The sequence below is a fragment of the Marasmius oreades genome, chromosome 2, assembly GCF_018924745.1.
Source record: "Marasmius oreades isolate 03SP1 chromosome 2, whole genome shotgun sequence".
NCBI lineage: Eukaryota > Fungi > Basidiomycota > Agaricomycetes > Agaricales > Marasmiaceae > Marasmius > Marasmius oreades.
The window spans coordinates 1,080,764-1,096,907 of record NC_057324.1 but is presented as its reverse complement, the minus strand read 5'-3'; the positions used below and the strand labels follow the sequence as shown (position 1 = coordinate 1,096,907).

At 47.0% G+C, this 16,144-nt stretch overlaps 2 protein-coding genes across 3 annotated transcripts; both read left to right on the top strand.

Annotated features, from left to right (window-relative positions):
• Positions 1-1,560: 1,560 nt before the first annotated feature.
• On the top strand, positions 1,561-2,832 carry E1B28_003905 (uncharacterized protein; the record flags this gene model as incomplete). Its single annotated transcript, XM_043148348.1, has 3 exons — positions 1,561-2,458; positions 2,514-2,732; positions 2,798-2,832. 3 exons carry the CDS (start codon positions 1,561-1,563, stop codon positions 2,830-2,832), a joined length of 1,152 nt encoding a protein of 383 aa, XP_043012943.1.
• A 9,506-nt stretch (positions 2,833-12,338) lies between these two features.
• On the top strand, positions 12,339-15,992 carry E1B28_003904 (uncharacterized protein). Of its 2 annotated transcripts, XM_043148346.1 has the most exons (14): positions 12,339-12,599; positions 12,665-12,753; positions 12,910-12,929; positions 12,986-13,430; positions 13,483-13,833; positions 13,886-14,109; positions 14,160-14,319; positions 14,372-14,453; positions 14,507-14,548; positions 14,606-14,856; positions 14,911-15,050; positions 15,107-15,130; positions 15,186-15,614; positions 15,669-15,992. In XM_043148346.1, the coding sequence occupies exons 1-14, from the start codon at positions 12,527-12,529 to the stop codon at positions 15,742-15,744; spliced, it is 2,406 nt and encodes an 801-aa protein (XP_043012941.1). In that variant the 5' UTR covers positions 12,339-12,526; the 3' UTR covers positions 15,745-15,992. The 2 variants fall into 2 exon arrangements, with proteins under 2 accessions (XP_043012941.1, XP_043012942.1); XM_043148347.1 differs by having other exon boundaries at positions 12,665-12,929.
• The last annotated feature ends 152 nt before the right edge of the window (positions 15,993-16,144 follow it).

The following is a 16,144-nucleotide window of genomic DNA, read 5'->3' as shown; positions in this document are numbered from 1 at the left end:
CGGAAATCAGACATAGCTGGTGACTGGTTGACTTGTTGGCTTGTGCAAGTCCAAAAAGTCGTCAAAAAGTTCTCACCAGTAAATTGTCAAGATGCTGATGGCTTTTCCTGGCCACCATCCACTGTAGAGTCAACAGAATGAATGAGAATGTCAATCTATATTGAAACAATGACAGTCACCGTGGGTAGAACCACTTCTCAAAGCTGAACTATCGTTGGGCCCATCCACACCGCCGTCACTACCTTGCTCGGTTACAACGGCGTTTTTTTGTTTCTTTGGCTTCTTTTTGGCCATATATCCTGGTACTCAGGATTCTTGCGCGATTCCAGCAGAAAAAAAACGAGAATTGAGACGTAGAGTGAGTTAAAATAGTTTACAGGCTTTTTTCGACTTTTTTCGACTTCTTTTAATTTTTCGCACGCGCGAATGACGCGCCGCAAGGTTTTTGAGAACGACTGTACTTTACATACTGAATGTATCCCTAAGCATCAATGGCTTGGAGTTTCGTCTGGATCTCACTTGCTGCAAGCGCTGGCTTTGCCCAATGCCGATGGTCACAGGAACCACGGAAGACGCCAAGACGACGTTTCAACCTTGCTTCAACCCTCCTGTCGGTGTTAAGCGACCTTTTATCGTACAAGTCCTGGGAAATGATACAATGATATCCGAGCATCAACAAACGACGCGGGAAGGGCTGGAGAAAGGGAGAGCCCGAGGTCGCTAAAATCGCCAAAGTTGCGGCGGGATCGTTGAGTATACATACTGAACTTGACTTCCTTCGTCCGTATGAACAACGACAGTTCGGTAAGTGCCTAGAAGTCGTGATCCACTCACACCGTTCGCAACAGTTTCCTTCAAACTGAGACTTGGTCATCAACTCTCTTCAATTTGACAACTGGGCTCCTACTGCAATCTGATTTGAGAACGAAAGTGCAGTCAAATTTCCAAGCTGTGAAAATCCCAAGTCGGAATCCATTTGACTCACGGGAAAAAGATGTGTAAAACAAACAGAACGCAATTCTAGTCAAGGCTAGCAAATGGAAAGATATGCATGGTGGCATCCGGTGACCATCAACAAATGAAGAAGAATGAAGCTTAAGGCGACTATCGCAGCGACCAGGTGAAACCAGTTTGAATAGGCGGTTCTCGTCAAGCGTTGTAAGATTATGGATGATGAGCATCAATTGTAGCTCGATTGAAATAGAAACAGCTTTGCGTACTACTTTTGAAGGGAGTCTTGAAGCTTGACGCGTCAAAGCAGACATACAACTAGTATCAACGCTATGCACACACCGGTGACCACACTACAGATAATCCATACACCGCTCAGAGTGCCGAAAATCAGCGTTTCAGGTGTCGACTTGAGTCGTGTACAAACACCATTCAAAGAAATATGGATCAACGTTGAGAGAAGGAATAATGGAGCACATGGATATATTCCGCAAGGAATCTGTTGGATCTGCTGACGAAGTATTTTCCACGCTCCCTTGTTCTTGTTCCACCGCCACTACCCCTAGGTATCATACCTTCGAAAATTCACTGAAGCTGACTGTATCAGACATGGCTCCCAAGGAACATCGTTTGGACGCCCCCGAGCACGCCGAAGCCAAACTTATGCCTCCAATCGTCGAGAACACAAAATCTCTTCCTCTCCCAAACGAAATTGTCTCTCTCATTGCCGATTCAGCTCAAGATCTTATCCCGTTGACTCTGGTCTCGCGTCAATGGTATCATGCCGCCCAGTCTCGCCTCCACTGGCGAATCAGTGTCTCTTCCGGAGCATCCTGCAAACATTGGAGTAGAAAATTCAACAAGTTTCCGCATCTAGCAAGTTTTGTTCGAGTCTTGGAGCTCTCCGACCCTGACGATGATTGCCTAGGATCTCCCTATCTGCGAAGCCAACCTGCGAAAACGCTTGTGGCAGCTCTTGCAGGGGTGACACGGCTCGAAATAGTCGATTTCGTACGCTGGGGGCCTACCGAACAGAGATTCGTTAAGAGTTTCTGTAATTTGGAGCGTCTTTCTGTTGGTCGAATGCCATGCATGAGTCGAAGCAAGGATTTGCCTGTTCTTGTTTTCTCTTTCCCGAAGCTGTCGGGGTTGATGATATACGGAGATGTTGGAACAAAGTACAATCCCGAGGAAGCTGCATGTATTATCGAGGCCGGGCACTCATTGTGCAGACACCTTCCCTCGGATGGTAAACCCGTGCGACTGACGGAAGTTTTGAGTTTGTCAACTGCCGATGCATGTCATGACCTGCTTATGTGGGTTTCCTCTCCTGCGTTTGACCTGTCAAAGCTACAGCTGCTCGCAATGAAGTGGTCAGACTGGCCACTTGGAATTTCACGTCCTGCCACTTTCCCTGCACGTGAAAGCCTTTGTGCTCGCGTCGGTGGCACCTTATCTGTGTTAGATCTGGGCCACTCAAATTCCGGCGGTTCTGATATTATATCTTGTGCGTTTCATGTTCTGCTCCCCCATCCGTTGTTTTTGCGCTGACATAACGGTAGTCCACCTCATCGCTTCAAATCTCCTCAGCCATTTCACAGTCCTAACAGAAATACAGCTGGATCTCCCTGATCTGCCCTATCGAAACCGTTCCATTTTACATGTCACTGTGTCCCTTTTGAAAACTATTACGGCTCCTTGCCTCCGTATTATCAAGCTCAACGCGAGATCATACGTGCCCGTACCCTCGGAATGGCAGTTGCTCGACGAGCTTTTGGTCGGTGGGACTCTCCCCTCTGCTCGCTCATTGCGTTTCCTTCTTCATTCATGTGATCGCCCCTTGCAGTTGAAGCCGGGAATGTGTTCCTCGACCCAGTCTAGTCGCAATATAATTCGGGAGGAGTTGAAAAGGTATTTCATAAAGTCCAGTTCGAAAGGAACGCGTTCAGGCCGCAGCCTCTTTAAAGAAATGCATTTAACTTCTTTTTTTTTTTTTTTTTTGTTATCTACATAGCGCGAATTTCATAAGGTATGTACTGCAGATGCCGTCGAAGCATGAGTCGGCATCGAGGTTCCAACAGAGCGAGAGTGGTGACTAAGCTCCTTGCTCCTGCCTTGTCACAGTTCTCCACGTTCGACGCTCGCTCAGCGTTCGAACCTTTTTCACTCGTTTTTACATTCCTTTCGACTTGAGGCAGTCAAGTCCACCGGGTACACGTTCCAATGACTCACCAGAATGAACCTCTGGGCTCCCACCGATCCAACACGAACACTGCACAACCCTCGAGAGGAAATGCACTAGCATTAATCCAAGGTATCGCGATGGAAGGAGCCTCGTCAGGAGGAAATTCAAACCAAAGTCAAAGCGGCCCTTCAACACTCCCAACGCCGCCGAACCGAAGTCAAACTACTACTCAACACAGTACAGGAACGACGGCTCCACTTCCTAATCAAAACCCAAGGGAGCCACCCACTGTCCCCCCTCGAACGTACACACAGGCGGAAATGGACTCGGTGCTGCAACGTCTAGCAGTACTCGAAGCAGTGAGCAGGCAACCGATGGTAGCTAGCACGGAGGATATCGAGCGTGCAAGAGAGCTGGCTCGAGCTACAGCTGAACTCTCGAAAAACAAACCGCTCCCAGATCCCGAAGAAGGTTTTAAGGAGGACCCACTGAATTTTCGTGAGTAATTCTGTCCAACTCCCCCCTCCCCATATTTCCCGGCGATGAGGGCCACGTACATTCCGGCGCTACAACCAGAAGGCGTAGCGCCACGTAGGCCATTGGCCACAGAAACGGCTATAAGCCACGTTCAAGGCCTGAGAGCCACAGAAATAGGCCAAAGGCCACGGTAAAGGCGTTTCTGCGGATGCCACGTCCCTAGAGCGAGCGGAACATGGGCGTCGATTACATTTGAAGGCGGTTCAACCCCTCCACAGGTGCGACTGCTGGGGAATGATTTCGATGACCATGTTCCCAGCTAAGTACAGACCCTTTGCCGCCAACTCCAGATTGCACTGAGTCATAGTTGCTAACGCTGTCGTGCATGTCACAGCGGTCTCTGATCGAGTGAGCGAGGCAGTCAAGTCAAACAAATACATCGCCTTGTCAGTAATTGCAGCACAAGCTGAACAGTTTGCCCCAGAGGAGGAGGAGATCACGTTCAAAGACGGAACCTGGAAGGCAAAGCCCCTAGACCGAAAGGGTGAAAGATCTCTGCCCTTCAATAAGTGGGTAGGCGCTAGCAAGGCGTACGTCAAGTTAATCCGGGAACACCACGGGAATGTGAGAGCGGACAAGATGGAGACTCACTTTGAGAGCGTAGAGAGCATCTACAACAGTCATGGCATGGCAGTAGCATATCAGTATGATATACGCCAACGAGAATTAGCCTGTGCAAATTCAAGGCATGATGTCGCCCCTCTCGATCTTGCATCTTTAACTCTTATTGCATCAGCATCAGCATCATTATCATCGAGTAGGCTCGAGAATCTCCAGGCATCTGTGAACGCCCTCCAAGGTGGAAGCTCCCGCTCTTTCTCGAGTGGTACATCCTCTCCACAGAAGCGTAAATCATACGCACGAGACCCCTCTCCCATCCCATCAAAGCGAAAGACTGTATCCTGCTACAGATGTGGTGGTTCTGGTCACCTGATCGACTCCTGCAGTGAGACAACCACCAAAGCCGGAGTCTCCTGTGCAGTTGTAGTAAAACGTGGCAAACATCTAGCCTTGGCGGCACCTTCTGGTAAGCTCTTTTGCTTTCGGAATGCCAGAAGCTCGTCATGCCATTTCGAATCCAGCTGCTACGGATTACATGACTGCAGCATCTGTGGCGAGTCAGGACATGGTGCAGCCTCCTGCAAACACCTCGGATGATCACCCATGCAAGATCATCACACCACTTGACGCAGATCTCATTGAACATACATTGAAACAACAAAATCTTCTTGACGACTGGTCTCACGTTGTACATGGTATCCGACACGGCTTCGACGTAGGGATACGAGACAAGCCAAATTGCACATACACTTTTCAAGAACCACGCATCTTCAAAACTAGACCCAAAATTTATATCAACATACATCGCAGAAGAGGAGGCAGCGGGACGATACTCCCGCCCATATACCCCAGCAGAGCTAGAATCATTAATTGGGCCATTCCGAACATCTCCATTAGGACTAGTGCCAAAACCACATACAAACAAGTTCCGCCTCGTGCAGGACATGTCATACCCAAGGAAGGATCCAAACATGCACTCCATCAATGCCAACATTCGCTCCGAGGACTTCCCAACTGCATGGGGGACTTTCGACAAAACAGTAGACCTGATCCTCTCCCTACCCCCAGGCTGTCAAGCGGCAATGTTCGACATATCGGCAGCCTACCGCCTCACCCCTATTCGTCCAGACCAGCAGTGGGCCTTGTGCATCCTATGGGAGGGCAAGGTCTGGGTAGACCGTGCAGTAATGTTTGGCTTGACCTCAAGTGCAGGCGTATTTGGCTCAGTAGCAGACATGCTGGTTGCCATCTACAGGTCATACGGGTTTCAGGCTTTATTGAAATGGGTGGACGATTTTCTTGTTATATGGTTTCCAGGAGACACATGGACAGAGGAGTACTTCATCTCGCTGACCTCGTGTCTTGGAGTACCATGGAGTCTGACAAAACTCAGAAGGCTGGCAGTGATACAGAGGTATATTGGCTTCGACTGGGACCTGGACACGAAATCAGTGTCACTTCCAGAAGAGAAACTCAAAGCGGCGATGAAACTGTTAGAGGATTGGCAGAAGGAGAACGCCAAATTCACAGCGAAGGAGGCAGCGAGTCTCCATGGGAAGCTGGTACACGTCTCATGCATCTACCAATTGATAAGGCCTTTCCTACCATCAATATCCTACTTCGCCAGAATGTTCCAATCAGCAAGATCACACCTTCGACCAACTCCAGCTGTCCAGAAGGATTTGTCCTGGATACAATACCTGTTGCGGGTGTCAAACCCTATCATGCCATTGAAGCCAAGGGAGCCAATAGACATGCAGTGGTGGGGGGACGCCAGCACTTCATTCGGCATCGGGATAGCGATCGGTCCTTTCTTCGCAGTCTGGAAGTGGGCTCAAGATGTCAAAGTCGGCCCTGGTCACCAATACGATATTGGATGGGCAGAAGCAGTCGCAGTGGAACTTGGATTGCGCCTACTCCTCCAACTGCGCACTGGAGGGCATATAGACTTCACAGCAGGAGACAGAATTCTTGTCCGTTCAGACAACGAAGGTGTAGTTCGGGTTGTACACAAGGGACGCGCCAAGAACAGAGAAGTGAACCAGACACTCAGGCACGTATACTTGCTTCAGGCGCAGAACCAAATTTCCATCAAGGCAATCCACGTTCCGGGCTCCACCAACATCAGCGACTCATTATCTCGTGGAGACATAGCATCATTTCAGCGCAGTTTCCACTCAGCCTCTCAGAACACCTCGCTGACGCTACCAACCCATCTTTCACAGATGCTCGTACCTTGGTTTTGATGACGTTTAGCCCATATCAATCCCCACCCAATGTTCCTCTGGGAGTAAATGGTAGAGGGCTACTTGAAATGAAAGAATCACCTCTGCGGCCTAAATGTCGCGCAAATGAACGAATCTTTAGGTGGATAGGTACCAACACCCCCCCAGCAAGGGTTCTTGATCATCCTCTGCTGCAGTTCATTGCAGAACGTTCTTCGGAAGCCTCTCTGAAAGATACAGCGGGTTACGGCTCTGGCCTCCGGAAATACCATATATTCTGCGACATCTTCTCAGTGCCCGAGAACAACAGACTCCCAGCCAAATTCCCCATCTTACTCTCCTTTGCACTTTGGGCAGCGACACTACCTGAATCTGTCGACGAGAATCTATCAGAAGGAGTACAGTTTGAACCAGTCTCCACTGACGTGGTACAGAAATACCTGTCAGCAGTCCGAGCATGGCATATCGCCCAAGGATGGAATGCTCCACTGACAAAGGAAGATCACGACAGGATCAACTGGCATCTAAGGGGTCTGGAGCGCTTGCAGGGATCACGCAAGCGACCGCCAAGGCCCCCGTTCACCCCATCTATGCTCACCGCACTCAAGACAACCTTGAATCTGTGCGATCCCTTTGACGCTTGCATTTGGGCAATGGCGACATGTGCTTTCTGGGGAATGATGAGGTTCGGAGAAGTATCGGTGAAATCCAGAGCAGACTTCAACCCAAACGTTCACCTCAAAAGGGAAGATGTCATCTTCGGACAAGATGATCTAGGCAATCCATATGTGACCCTCCTACTACCATCAGCCAAAACAGCCAAGCTTGGTGAGATCCAAAGGTCCACATATCGGAACACAAGGATCTTTGCCCACTGGCAGCTCTCAAGAACTTAGCAGTTGTTGTGCCAGCAAAGGCGAAGGACCCACTTTTCTCATGGCGAGACACTAAAGGTTGCATCAGGCCCATGGTAAAGAAGGCTGCAATCGATCGCATCAATGCAATTACATCGGCGTGGGGTTGGGGAACTTCCTTCGGCCACTCCTTCAGAATAGGTGGAGCATCTTACTATTTGTCACTAGGGAAGAACCCAGAAATCATCAGGTTAGCAGGAAGATGGAAATCTCTAGCCTATGAAGCATATCTGAGGGCCTTTGAAAAGGTAGTAACAAGGCACATGGACACCTCAGGATTGTAGCTTCGTCACTCAAGTTGGGCATGCAGCGATCACACTGCGGGTCTTTCCTCAGCATGGGTAAGCAGCGTGATCTTCCTGCGTTCCTGGTCAAGCTAACGCTTGCCCTCAGCCCAACCTACAGCTCCCTCGTATATAGCTCAGACCACAATAGACGACGTTGGAGCGGCAGTCCACATCGTTTGAACCCCACGTGGTGTGACCAAAGTGTGACTCTTTCGCACCATATATGGGTTATAGACATCGAAATACCTTTCCTGAAGCTACAACGCCTTTTATCCAAATTCTGTTTCCGTACTTTTGTTTTAATATATGCTAAGATGTTTTCTATGGAATATATATGCATGAAACCAAAAATTGAGTGACTAGATACAGAATTACAGTCTTAGTGCCTCCAATTTCAGTGGTTTGAGTCCTTTGAAATATATACAGTAATAATATTTGCTTCTAGTGTATGTTCTCTCTCTCTAAATCATCTAGAATGCTGTCCAGAAGGACACGATGCCCACGGTACTTGCAGGATGCCCATGCTGCCTGTCTACCGTTCAATCCCCGAGCATATGCATCCATAAAACGAAATGATCTAGTGGCAAAGCTAAATTCAGTTAGCATGCGTAAATAGAGATCCGAGAGGTGTGTCAAATAAACTTACCGCCGTTGTGTCACTGTTGGAATGCTGTCCAGAGCTGCAAGAGTATTTTTTTTCAACACTTGCTTGTTGCTCGATGGGGGATTGAGTCGGTATACCCGCTTGGCAAATCCCCAACACTGCTCAATAAAATTGAGCTCTGGATGGAACTTTGGAAGAAATAGAAAATGATGTCCCCAGCCAGTAATAGCTTTTCCAAGGAGAGAAGGGACGTCCTTGAAGTCGGGTTGATTAAAAAGCATCCGACGACAGCAGCAGTCTGTGGAGTCCGGATCCTTGCATTTAAATCCTGCACATTCATAGCGCATCCTTTTGGCTTCCTGTTCAGTCTTGAATACCCCTCGTTCTTGAAGAATCCGTGCCATCCCCTTGAATTTCCCACAGTCTGGTCCATTCTCAAAATATAGTGACTGCCTTCTGCCATCACTGAATTTGGCATCAGCCATCCGTATTTCAATTTTCTTTGGCTTCCCGTCAGGGCTGTAAACAATCCTGCCATCTGCATCTCTCTCCATCTTCTTCACAAACCACGGTTGTGTCCCCTTTGGCATTTTCCAAGCAGATAATGCATCTTCTGCTCGCTTCTGGTGAGTTTTTGCATTGTCGTAAATTAGAACGTGCTCAAATTCCGAGTAGTCGGAAGCAAGAATATCCATTGCTTCACGGGCTTGGGAGAGAATATCTTCATTGTCAAAGTATCCATCCTTTCCCTCACCGGGAAACATCGAGCAGCGAGCAGATCTGGTTCCATCACGGGATGTGAGAAAACCAAAGTCTGCGGATACGAAATCGGCAACCATAAATGAATGGCCATCTCCTTTTTGGTAAGGAGTAGCTGATTCATCCTTTAGGTACCAGAAGCGACAGCGACAATCATGTGCATAGAAAATTGATTCATCGTGGAACCAGAAAATTACACGCCACCCCTGTACTTGACTGCATTCATTGCCGTCACGGTCATACCACTGAATCCAATCAGTGAATTGCATGAGAGTAGGAATGAAAACCTTATCACGATGATAGACAACATCCTCTCGCTCATGGCCATCTGAGTACTGGCCCTTCTTTGCTTCCGCAAACCGATAACCCAGTGTGTTCAGGTAAGTTGAGCAGGTACGGGCTGATGGCCCCTTGGTGATACCATGTCGCTCCATTACCTCTGGGGTCGACAAATACTCGGCGAGTTTTCCTGCAGTAATCTCTTTTCCAAGAGACTGCAAAAAAATTTTGACTTCGAGGAGAAGGGATTCATTGTCGAGAAGGGATGTATTCCATTCGCCATATGGGTTAACTGGAATTGTCCGGTCAGCCAGAAAGTTTCTCGCGGCCCGACAAATCCATTGAGCACAATATTCGCCATGCTCAACCCCAATGGCAGCCTGACATGCGGAGGAACGCCAGTATCCATACATGGCAGAACGAGGGTTGGTGTAGTTAGAGAAGAATGCGAGAAGAATATCGAGGCGGGCACGAACATATGGATCAAGATCATTCTTTGAGAAAATCGTGTATCCAGGTCCTGTTTTCCGTGGCTCACATATAATAAAACGGAGGTCAGGAAGGGCTTTAAGAACAGCGGCCACAGGGGGTGCCTGACGAAGCCTTCCATTCGGACGTGTATTATCGGGCCTGGACGAGCCAGCTGCGGCGGCGGCTGATGGCGGACTTGCAGAGTGTTCATTGCTGAAGTCATTTGGGTCATCTGACTTCCCGAGGTCATTGTCATTGAAGCAATAGAACTCATTTTTGTCAACAATCATGGCCTTGTCCAATTGCTGACTCCACTTTTCAATAATGTGGGAAGGTTCTGTTAAATCATTGACTTGACAGTTTGAACGTGGTTTGATGATCACCCACCAGGTGTCCCGGACCATGATCCTGTTTCATTAACATCCCCTGAAATGATTACACTCCGTGTGGACGTGTTTGATTTTGATCCGCCATCACCCCATCAGCAACTTAACAATTTACTGGTGGGAACTTTTTAGGGCTTTTTGGGGCTTGTACAAGTTGACAAGCCACCAGCCACAAGTTATGTCCGATTTCTGACAAGCTCAGATTTACTCGGGTCCCTCTGCCAAAGTTTTCCAGTAAACATGCATTTTTCGGACAGCCTCCGATGTTGGGGGTTCTTAGAGAGCAGAAATCATGTTCAGCAATTTATATAAAGCTATTTAGGTACTATTTGGTGGGGGATAGTTGGGAAGTGCAGACAAGCCGGTGGACTCATGAGCTTGTGGGCTGGTCAAACCAGCCGAAAAGCCCAGAAAAGCCCAGAAAAGCCAAGAAAGTTCACCAGTAAATTGCGTAAGTTGCTGATGCCAGTGGTTTTGAAACAATCGGAAATTTGAAGGAGACTGTACATGATGCATGTTTTGGCGTAGCAGGCTTTTCTGTGAGGTGAAAGGTTCCAAAACTTGGCCTCCCATGCAACGGACTGCCATGGGGATTGTGTGGTGTTCTCGGGGTGTTGGGAGCTGTTGGTATGCCAGTGGAGGAATGTGGCAAGTCTTGGATTTCAGTGGTTTTCGGCATTTCCTGTAATTGTCATTAGCATTCAATTGTTCAAGCTCAAGATCATCGGCGGTGGCAAATACATTCTCTTGGTTCACACCATGTATTGGTATTGTCTTTCTTTTCTTCGGAGTTTGGTATATATCACCTGTCCCATAAAAATTAAAAGCACGCGAGACGTCAGCTTTGCGCTTTTTGGGCATTACGGACCGTACGGGGGTGGGAGAAGCAGTGCTAGTGATGGCAGGCCCGACCTTTTGTTGGAGGGTACAGACGATTATTCCTCAGTTGATGTGACATTGATGTGACATTGACGTAGGTGCCTTGATCGGAGCCACAGGTTAAGTCAAGGATAAGCCTGATCACAAGGGTAGGTAGTAGCCAATAATGGACATAGCATTGCTAAGTACTTACGAGCAAGACCACGAGGGTAATAACTAACTGTTTTGTCTTTAAAATTGAACCTGGTAAACACGCTGCATATCTGGAGAAAGGAAAGAAGATATTGAAGAAGTTTACCCTGATTCGTCGTCAATTTGTCGTACATGGTGGTGGTTGTTCAAGTTACAATAGTGGCTGTGTGAACTGTACTGGTATAATTCATGCCGTAATACCTGCATGGGAAAGGTTAAAAAAATTGGAATCATAAGGCTACCATGATAAGTCTCTGTGCAGATAGTGGTAGGGTTAGAACCCAGACATATTATTGAGTAAATTCTTACATCCTAATGCCACATGAAGTACCCAAAACACAAGGAATAGACTTGAGAGTCGCTGTATGATTCATGCTGATTTCCACATGTGACTTGAGGGTGGCTGTGCAAACCATACTGGTACGATTCGTGCTGTAATGTATTGATTACCTGCAACTTCCCTCTTTGTGAAGCATCAATACAGTTCCATAGATAATCCAGAAAACATTGACTTGGATATACAACAAGATGAGTTTCGCTGCTACCTTTTCTCTATTAACGGTGGCAGAGAAAAACCCTTGTTGACGATTAATTATTAATTATTTAAAAGTAATTAAGCGATATTAATCATTTATCTGATTAATGGTAAATTAATTGTGCTTCAAAAGGGTTTATCGATTTATTTTCAGCCTCTGTAAATAAATATGAAATAAATCACCACATTTGGGTCATTTTTGACTTGTTTCGAAGATGTCATACTGTCAACATCACGTCAACTGAGGAATAATCGTCAGTGGACTCCTTTTGTTGTTAAACTGTAACTCCACAACAACGTCATCATTTTACTCAAAACTTTTTGGATCCTCACATTGCTCTAATCACTTTCCATGAAATGTTGGTGTCAGAATTTTTATTAATGTGCTGTACAACGTTCTACGAGCTGAAAGATGAATCCATCGCCAAAAAAGGAAGTCACAGACAGATCACGTGGGGTTCAAACGATGTGGACTGCCGCTACCTTATTATAAGTCTGATTTTACTAGACTTTTGCACGGTGACTAGGGCAGTCACGCTTATTTATACCTATTTACCTCCTCAGCTTTCTGATGCCGGACGAATGCGTGTATTCCTTTTGAAGTTTTCCTCCCCGCAAATGATCAAATCAAGTTCCTTGTTCAGCGCCAGCGCTCAAGCTCAAGCGCGATTCGGACTGCCTAAGCACTAAGCCTCACGTACCTTGATCATCTCAGAGCTCTGCAGACTGCGATAAGGGTCTGAATGATAAAACTGTAACACATGGCTGAAGACGAACAAAGCATCAAGAAAAGGAGGCTACAGAATGCTTGTGACGAATGTAGGAGGAGAAAGAGTGAGTTCACGAGATCATCGATCATCATCAGACCCATAATCAACTAAAATATGTCTTTTTTCTAGTCCGTTGTGATAGTGCTACTGCACCAGGAAATAAATGCTCGAATTGCGTTTCCTTGAGGATTGAATGCACACATTACCAGCACAAGAAGGTGTGTTCTACTCTCCGAGTCACTGCAAGCATCGTGTCGTTGTCAACGTGGGAGCGCTGAAGCTGTAGTAAAAAAAGGACGAAAGGCGACAGAAAGCGATATTGTAGACTCTCTTTCTCAACTTCATTTACTGATTAACACTTTTCTGTTGCTTAGAAAAGGGGCCCAAAGATTGGGTGAGAGTATACTCTTCTCCAATATTCTAGTGGTCGCTGAAATTGGAACACTGGAGGCCAACCAGGGACGCTCGCGCTCTCGTGAACGCTATTCTCTCCTCTTCGAAACCCTACGTCGTCCCAGAAGATCTGGAAGCGGTGAAGGAGATATTGGTCAAACTTGCAAATCATGCCCGTTCGCTGGATCGACAACTATCCGAGTTAGCGCATGCAACTCGTCTGGATCCCAACAGTTCTTCTGCCACCAATTCTCCAGCCGCGTCGAATGACACCCCAGAGCCCACTGCACAGGGAGAAGTCGAAGACTCCATTGATTCGCTCGCTCAAGACCTTCGAAAATTGTCAGTTGGTTATCATTACAAACGGCACTTTGGGAAATCAAGCAATTACATGCTGGTGCAATCGGCAATGGATTCTCGACGTGATGTCCTGGGGGACCCCAGCTTTACCTTGGCTGTCTTCGCTCAGCACAAAAGACCAGAGTTTTGGAAACCTCGTCCAGTAAGTCTTTCTTAGGTGAAGGATAAAGGATATTACTCTGATTTGACTCCAGTGGCAAACGATACCTCACCGTCAAGAACCCTCTTTGATATTCCCGGAAGGTGACCATCTCCGTGATCTTGTCAACCTGTTCTTTACAAGTGTGAATCCTCTATTCCCGCTGTTGCATCGGCCTACGTTTGAACGCTCGATTGCGGAGGGTTTACATATACAAAACCGCTCCTTTGGTGCCACTGTTCTGGCTGTCTGTGCCGTCGGAGCTCGACAGTCGGACGATCCGCGGGATTTATATGAAGGCACAACCTCGGAACACGGTCTGGGATGGAAATGGTTCTCCCAGATTCCCCTCATGCGCGAATCACTCACCGATCCTCCATCATTATATGACCTTCAGCGTTGCAGTGTAATTCACTTCCTCCGCTTACAATTCTCCTTTACACTCATATTGACTCTAGTTATCCGTCCTCTATTTACAAGCGACATCCACCCCGGAGGCCGCCTGGACAGTGGTTGGTATCGGGATCCGGTCTGCTCAGGAGATGGGGGTACATCGTAAACCTGTCCCTTCTGGCAACTCCCTCGAAGATGAACTATGGAAGCGTGCATTCTGGTTACTCGTCTCGATCGATTTGTTTTTCAGTGCTTTCATGGGGCGACCGCGCGCTACAACTCATGACGAGTTCGTTCTGTCTCGATATGTGGAATCTTCCCTGACCAATTTTTTTACAGTTTTGATGTTGATCTACCTGTTGAATGTGACGACGAATATTGGGAGAATCCTGATCCTGAAAAGGCATTTGTACAACCAGTGGGAAAGCCATCTGTAGTCTCCTTCTTTGTGGCTTTGTTGAGACTTCTAGATATTGTTTCCTTTGCTCAAAGTACACTGGTGAGTAGAGGTCTCACTCATGTTGATTAGCCTGCCAACGGCTCGCCATTAGTACTCAGTGCGCAAATCTGAACTGTGGTATGGGATGGGAATATTTGGGATTGATTGGAAAAGACGAGCAGTGCTTGAGCTTGGCAAGTGCGAGTTTGTGTCAATCACATGCATGACCTAATCTTCTATTCCCCAGATTCTGCATTGAACAAATACGTAGATACGATACCGGAGCATTGTAAGTTTGTCGTATGCTGAAACTGAGATTCGATACATGGTGGCTTACTTCTAACAGTGAAGTGGGATCCTGATAATCCTGATCCGGTTTTCTTTCAGCAATCTGCCACGCTTTATGCAATTTATCATTGGGTGCAGATTCAGATCCACCGACCTTTCATTCCTCGACCTGGGCAAGAGCCGATTTTACCTTTCCCTTCCCTCGAAATATGTTGTAATGCTGCTCGAAAAACCATCCATATTATCGAAAGGCTTCACGCACGGATGGACAAAGCCATGGCTGTTTTAGAATCGGTGACATTTATTGTGGTAAGTTACTCCTATTTGCATGTGACGGACCGTTAGTGATATTGCTTCCCATAGTCGCCTTTGTTTACATCAACATTGATTCTTCTTCTTAGTATATGGCGTCCAAAATCGGGATCGGAATCTACCTCGGAGTCGTCGAAAGGGATGGAGGTTGTCTACAGATCAATGAAGTTGATTCAAAAATATGAGTCAAGGTTAGATCTACGTTTTTGAGTGTTCGTGAGCTGCTCATCCTCCGATGAACATCCAGAAATTCATATGCAGGCCGTGTGGGGTATGTATTAGAATTCGATGTTCTCTGCGGATTCGACTGACTTGGGAGTGATCAGGGATATTCTAAGTGCTGTCATAACTGTCGGTCAACTTCCCAGAACCAAGAATCGGAAAAGCCCACAGAGCTCGGGAGAAGGTGCAGATCAAAATTCTGTGCCGTCGCATGCTCAAGTCGTGGTTGCGGACTTGCACGACACATTCCATAATACGGCCCAGACATCATCCCACAACCTGTCTACGATTTCCGATGCAACTTCTTCGTTATCGCAACCTGCAAGTTTCCCCTCTGCTCATGACGGATGCGGGATCTTTGGGCCTCCGCAAATACAGACTGATTTCTTCATGCACGATATGGCGCCGGCTGATATCTCGCTATTTGACGTAAATTTCACTGGATCTCAACTGATGCTGCAACCTCCGAATCAGGCGGTAGCAAACCCGATGTGGAATGCGCAACCAATGTTGACGGAGAATGTGGCCTTCAGGTATGTACTTACTCGTTTTATGTGTCAATTCAACCTTGTCTTACCCCTCATTAGCCAAGAAGACTGGGACTCGTTCATGGTTAGTGTCAATGATATCGTGACAGAAGCGGTGGAGTATCGTGGATACTGAAGAAGACTCGCATTGTGATGGTGTTTGTTCATACTTCATGGTGAAGAAGTGAATGTTAAAGTGTAGATAAAAGTATGTTCAGGCCAGAACGTTCTTATTTTTGATCGTGTCGGAGATGTATTTCACTTTTCTTTTTCTTTTTCTGTTTACTTACAGTCAGTCTCAAGTCCAACCAATCATTCTCGGAATCCCCAGTATAGTCTTGTCATGAACTATTTCCTACACTAATAAAAGCATTTTAAAACTAATGTTGGCTGAACGTTCCCATTAGATTGACTCAGGTTGATAAAGGAACTTGGCCTAAAGGTGCCTGTATACAAACTAGCCTAATGTTACGTGATATAATAGATTATTCTGATGCCGTCTGACCCGTACAGTCGATTTGACGACGTTGACCAGA

Excerpts from the sequence above, each read along its gene's own strand:
- E1B28_003904 (XM_043148346.1), top strand. The coding sequence starts at position 12,527 with ATGGCTGAAGACGAACAAAGCATCAAGAAAAGGAGGCTACAGAATGCT. Across the intron at positions 14,110-14,159 it reads CGCGCTACAACTCATGACGA|TTTTGATGTTGATCTACCTG; the intron begins GTTCGTTCTGTC and ends ATTTTTTTACAG. Across the intron at positions 14,857-14,910 it reads AATCGGTGACATTTATTGTG|TCGCCTTTGTTTACATCAAC; the intron begins GTAAGTTACTCC and ends TGCTTCCCATAG.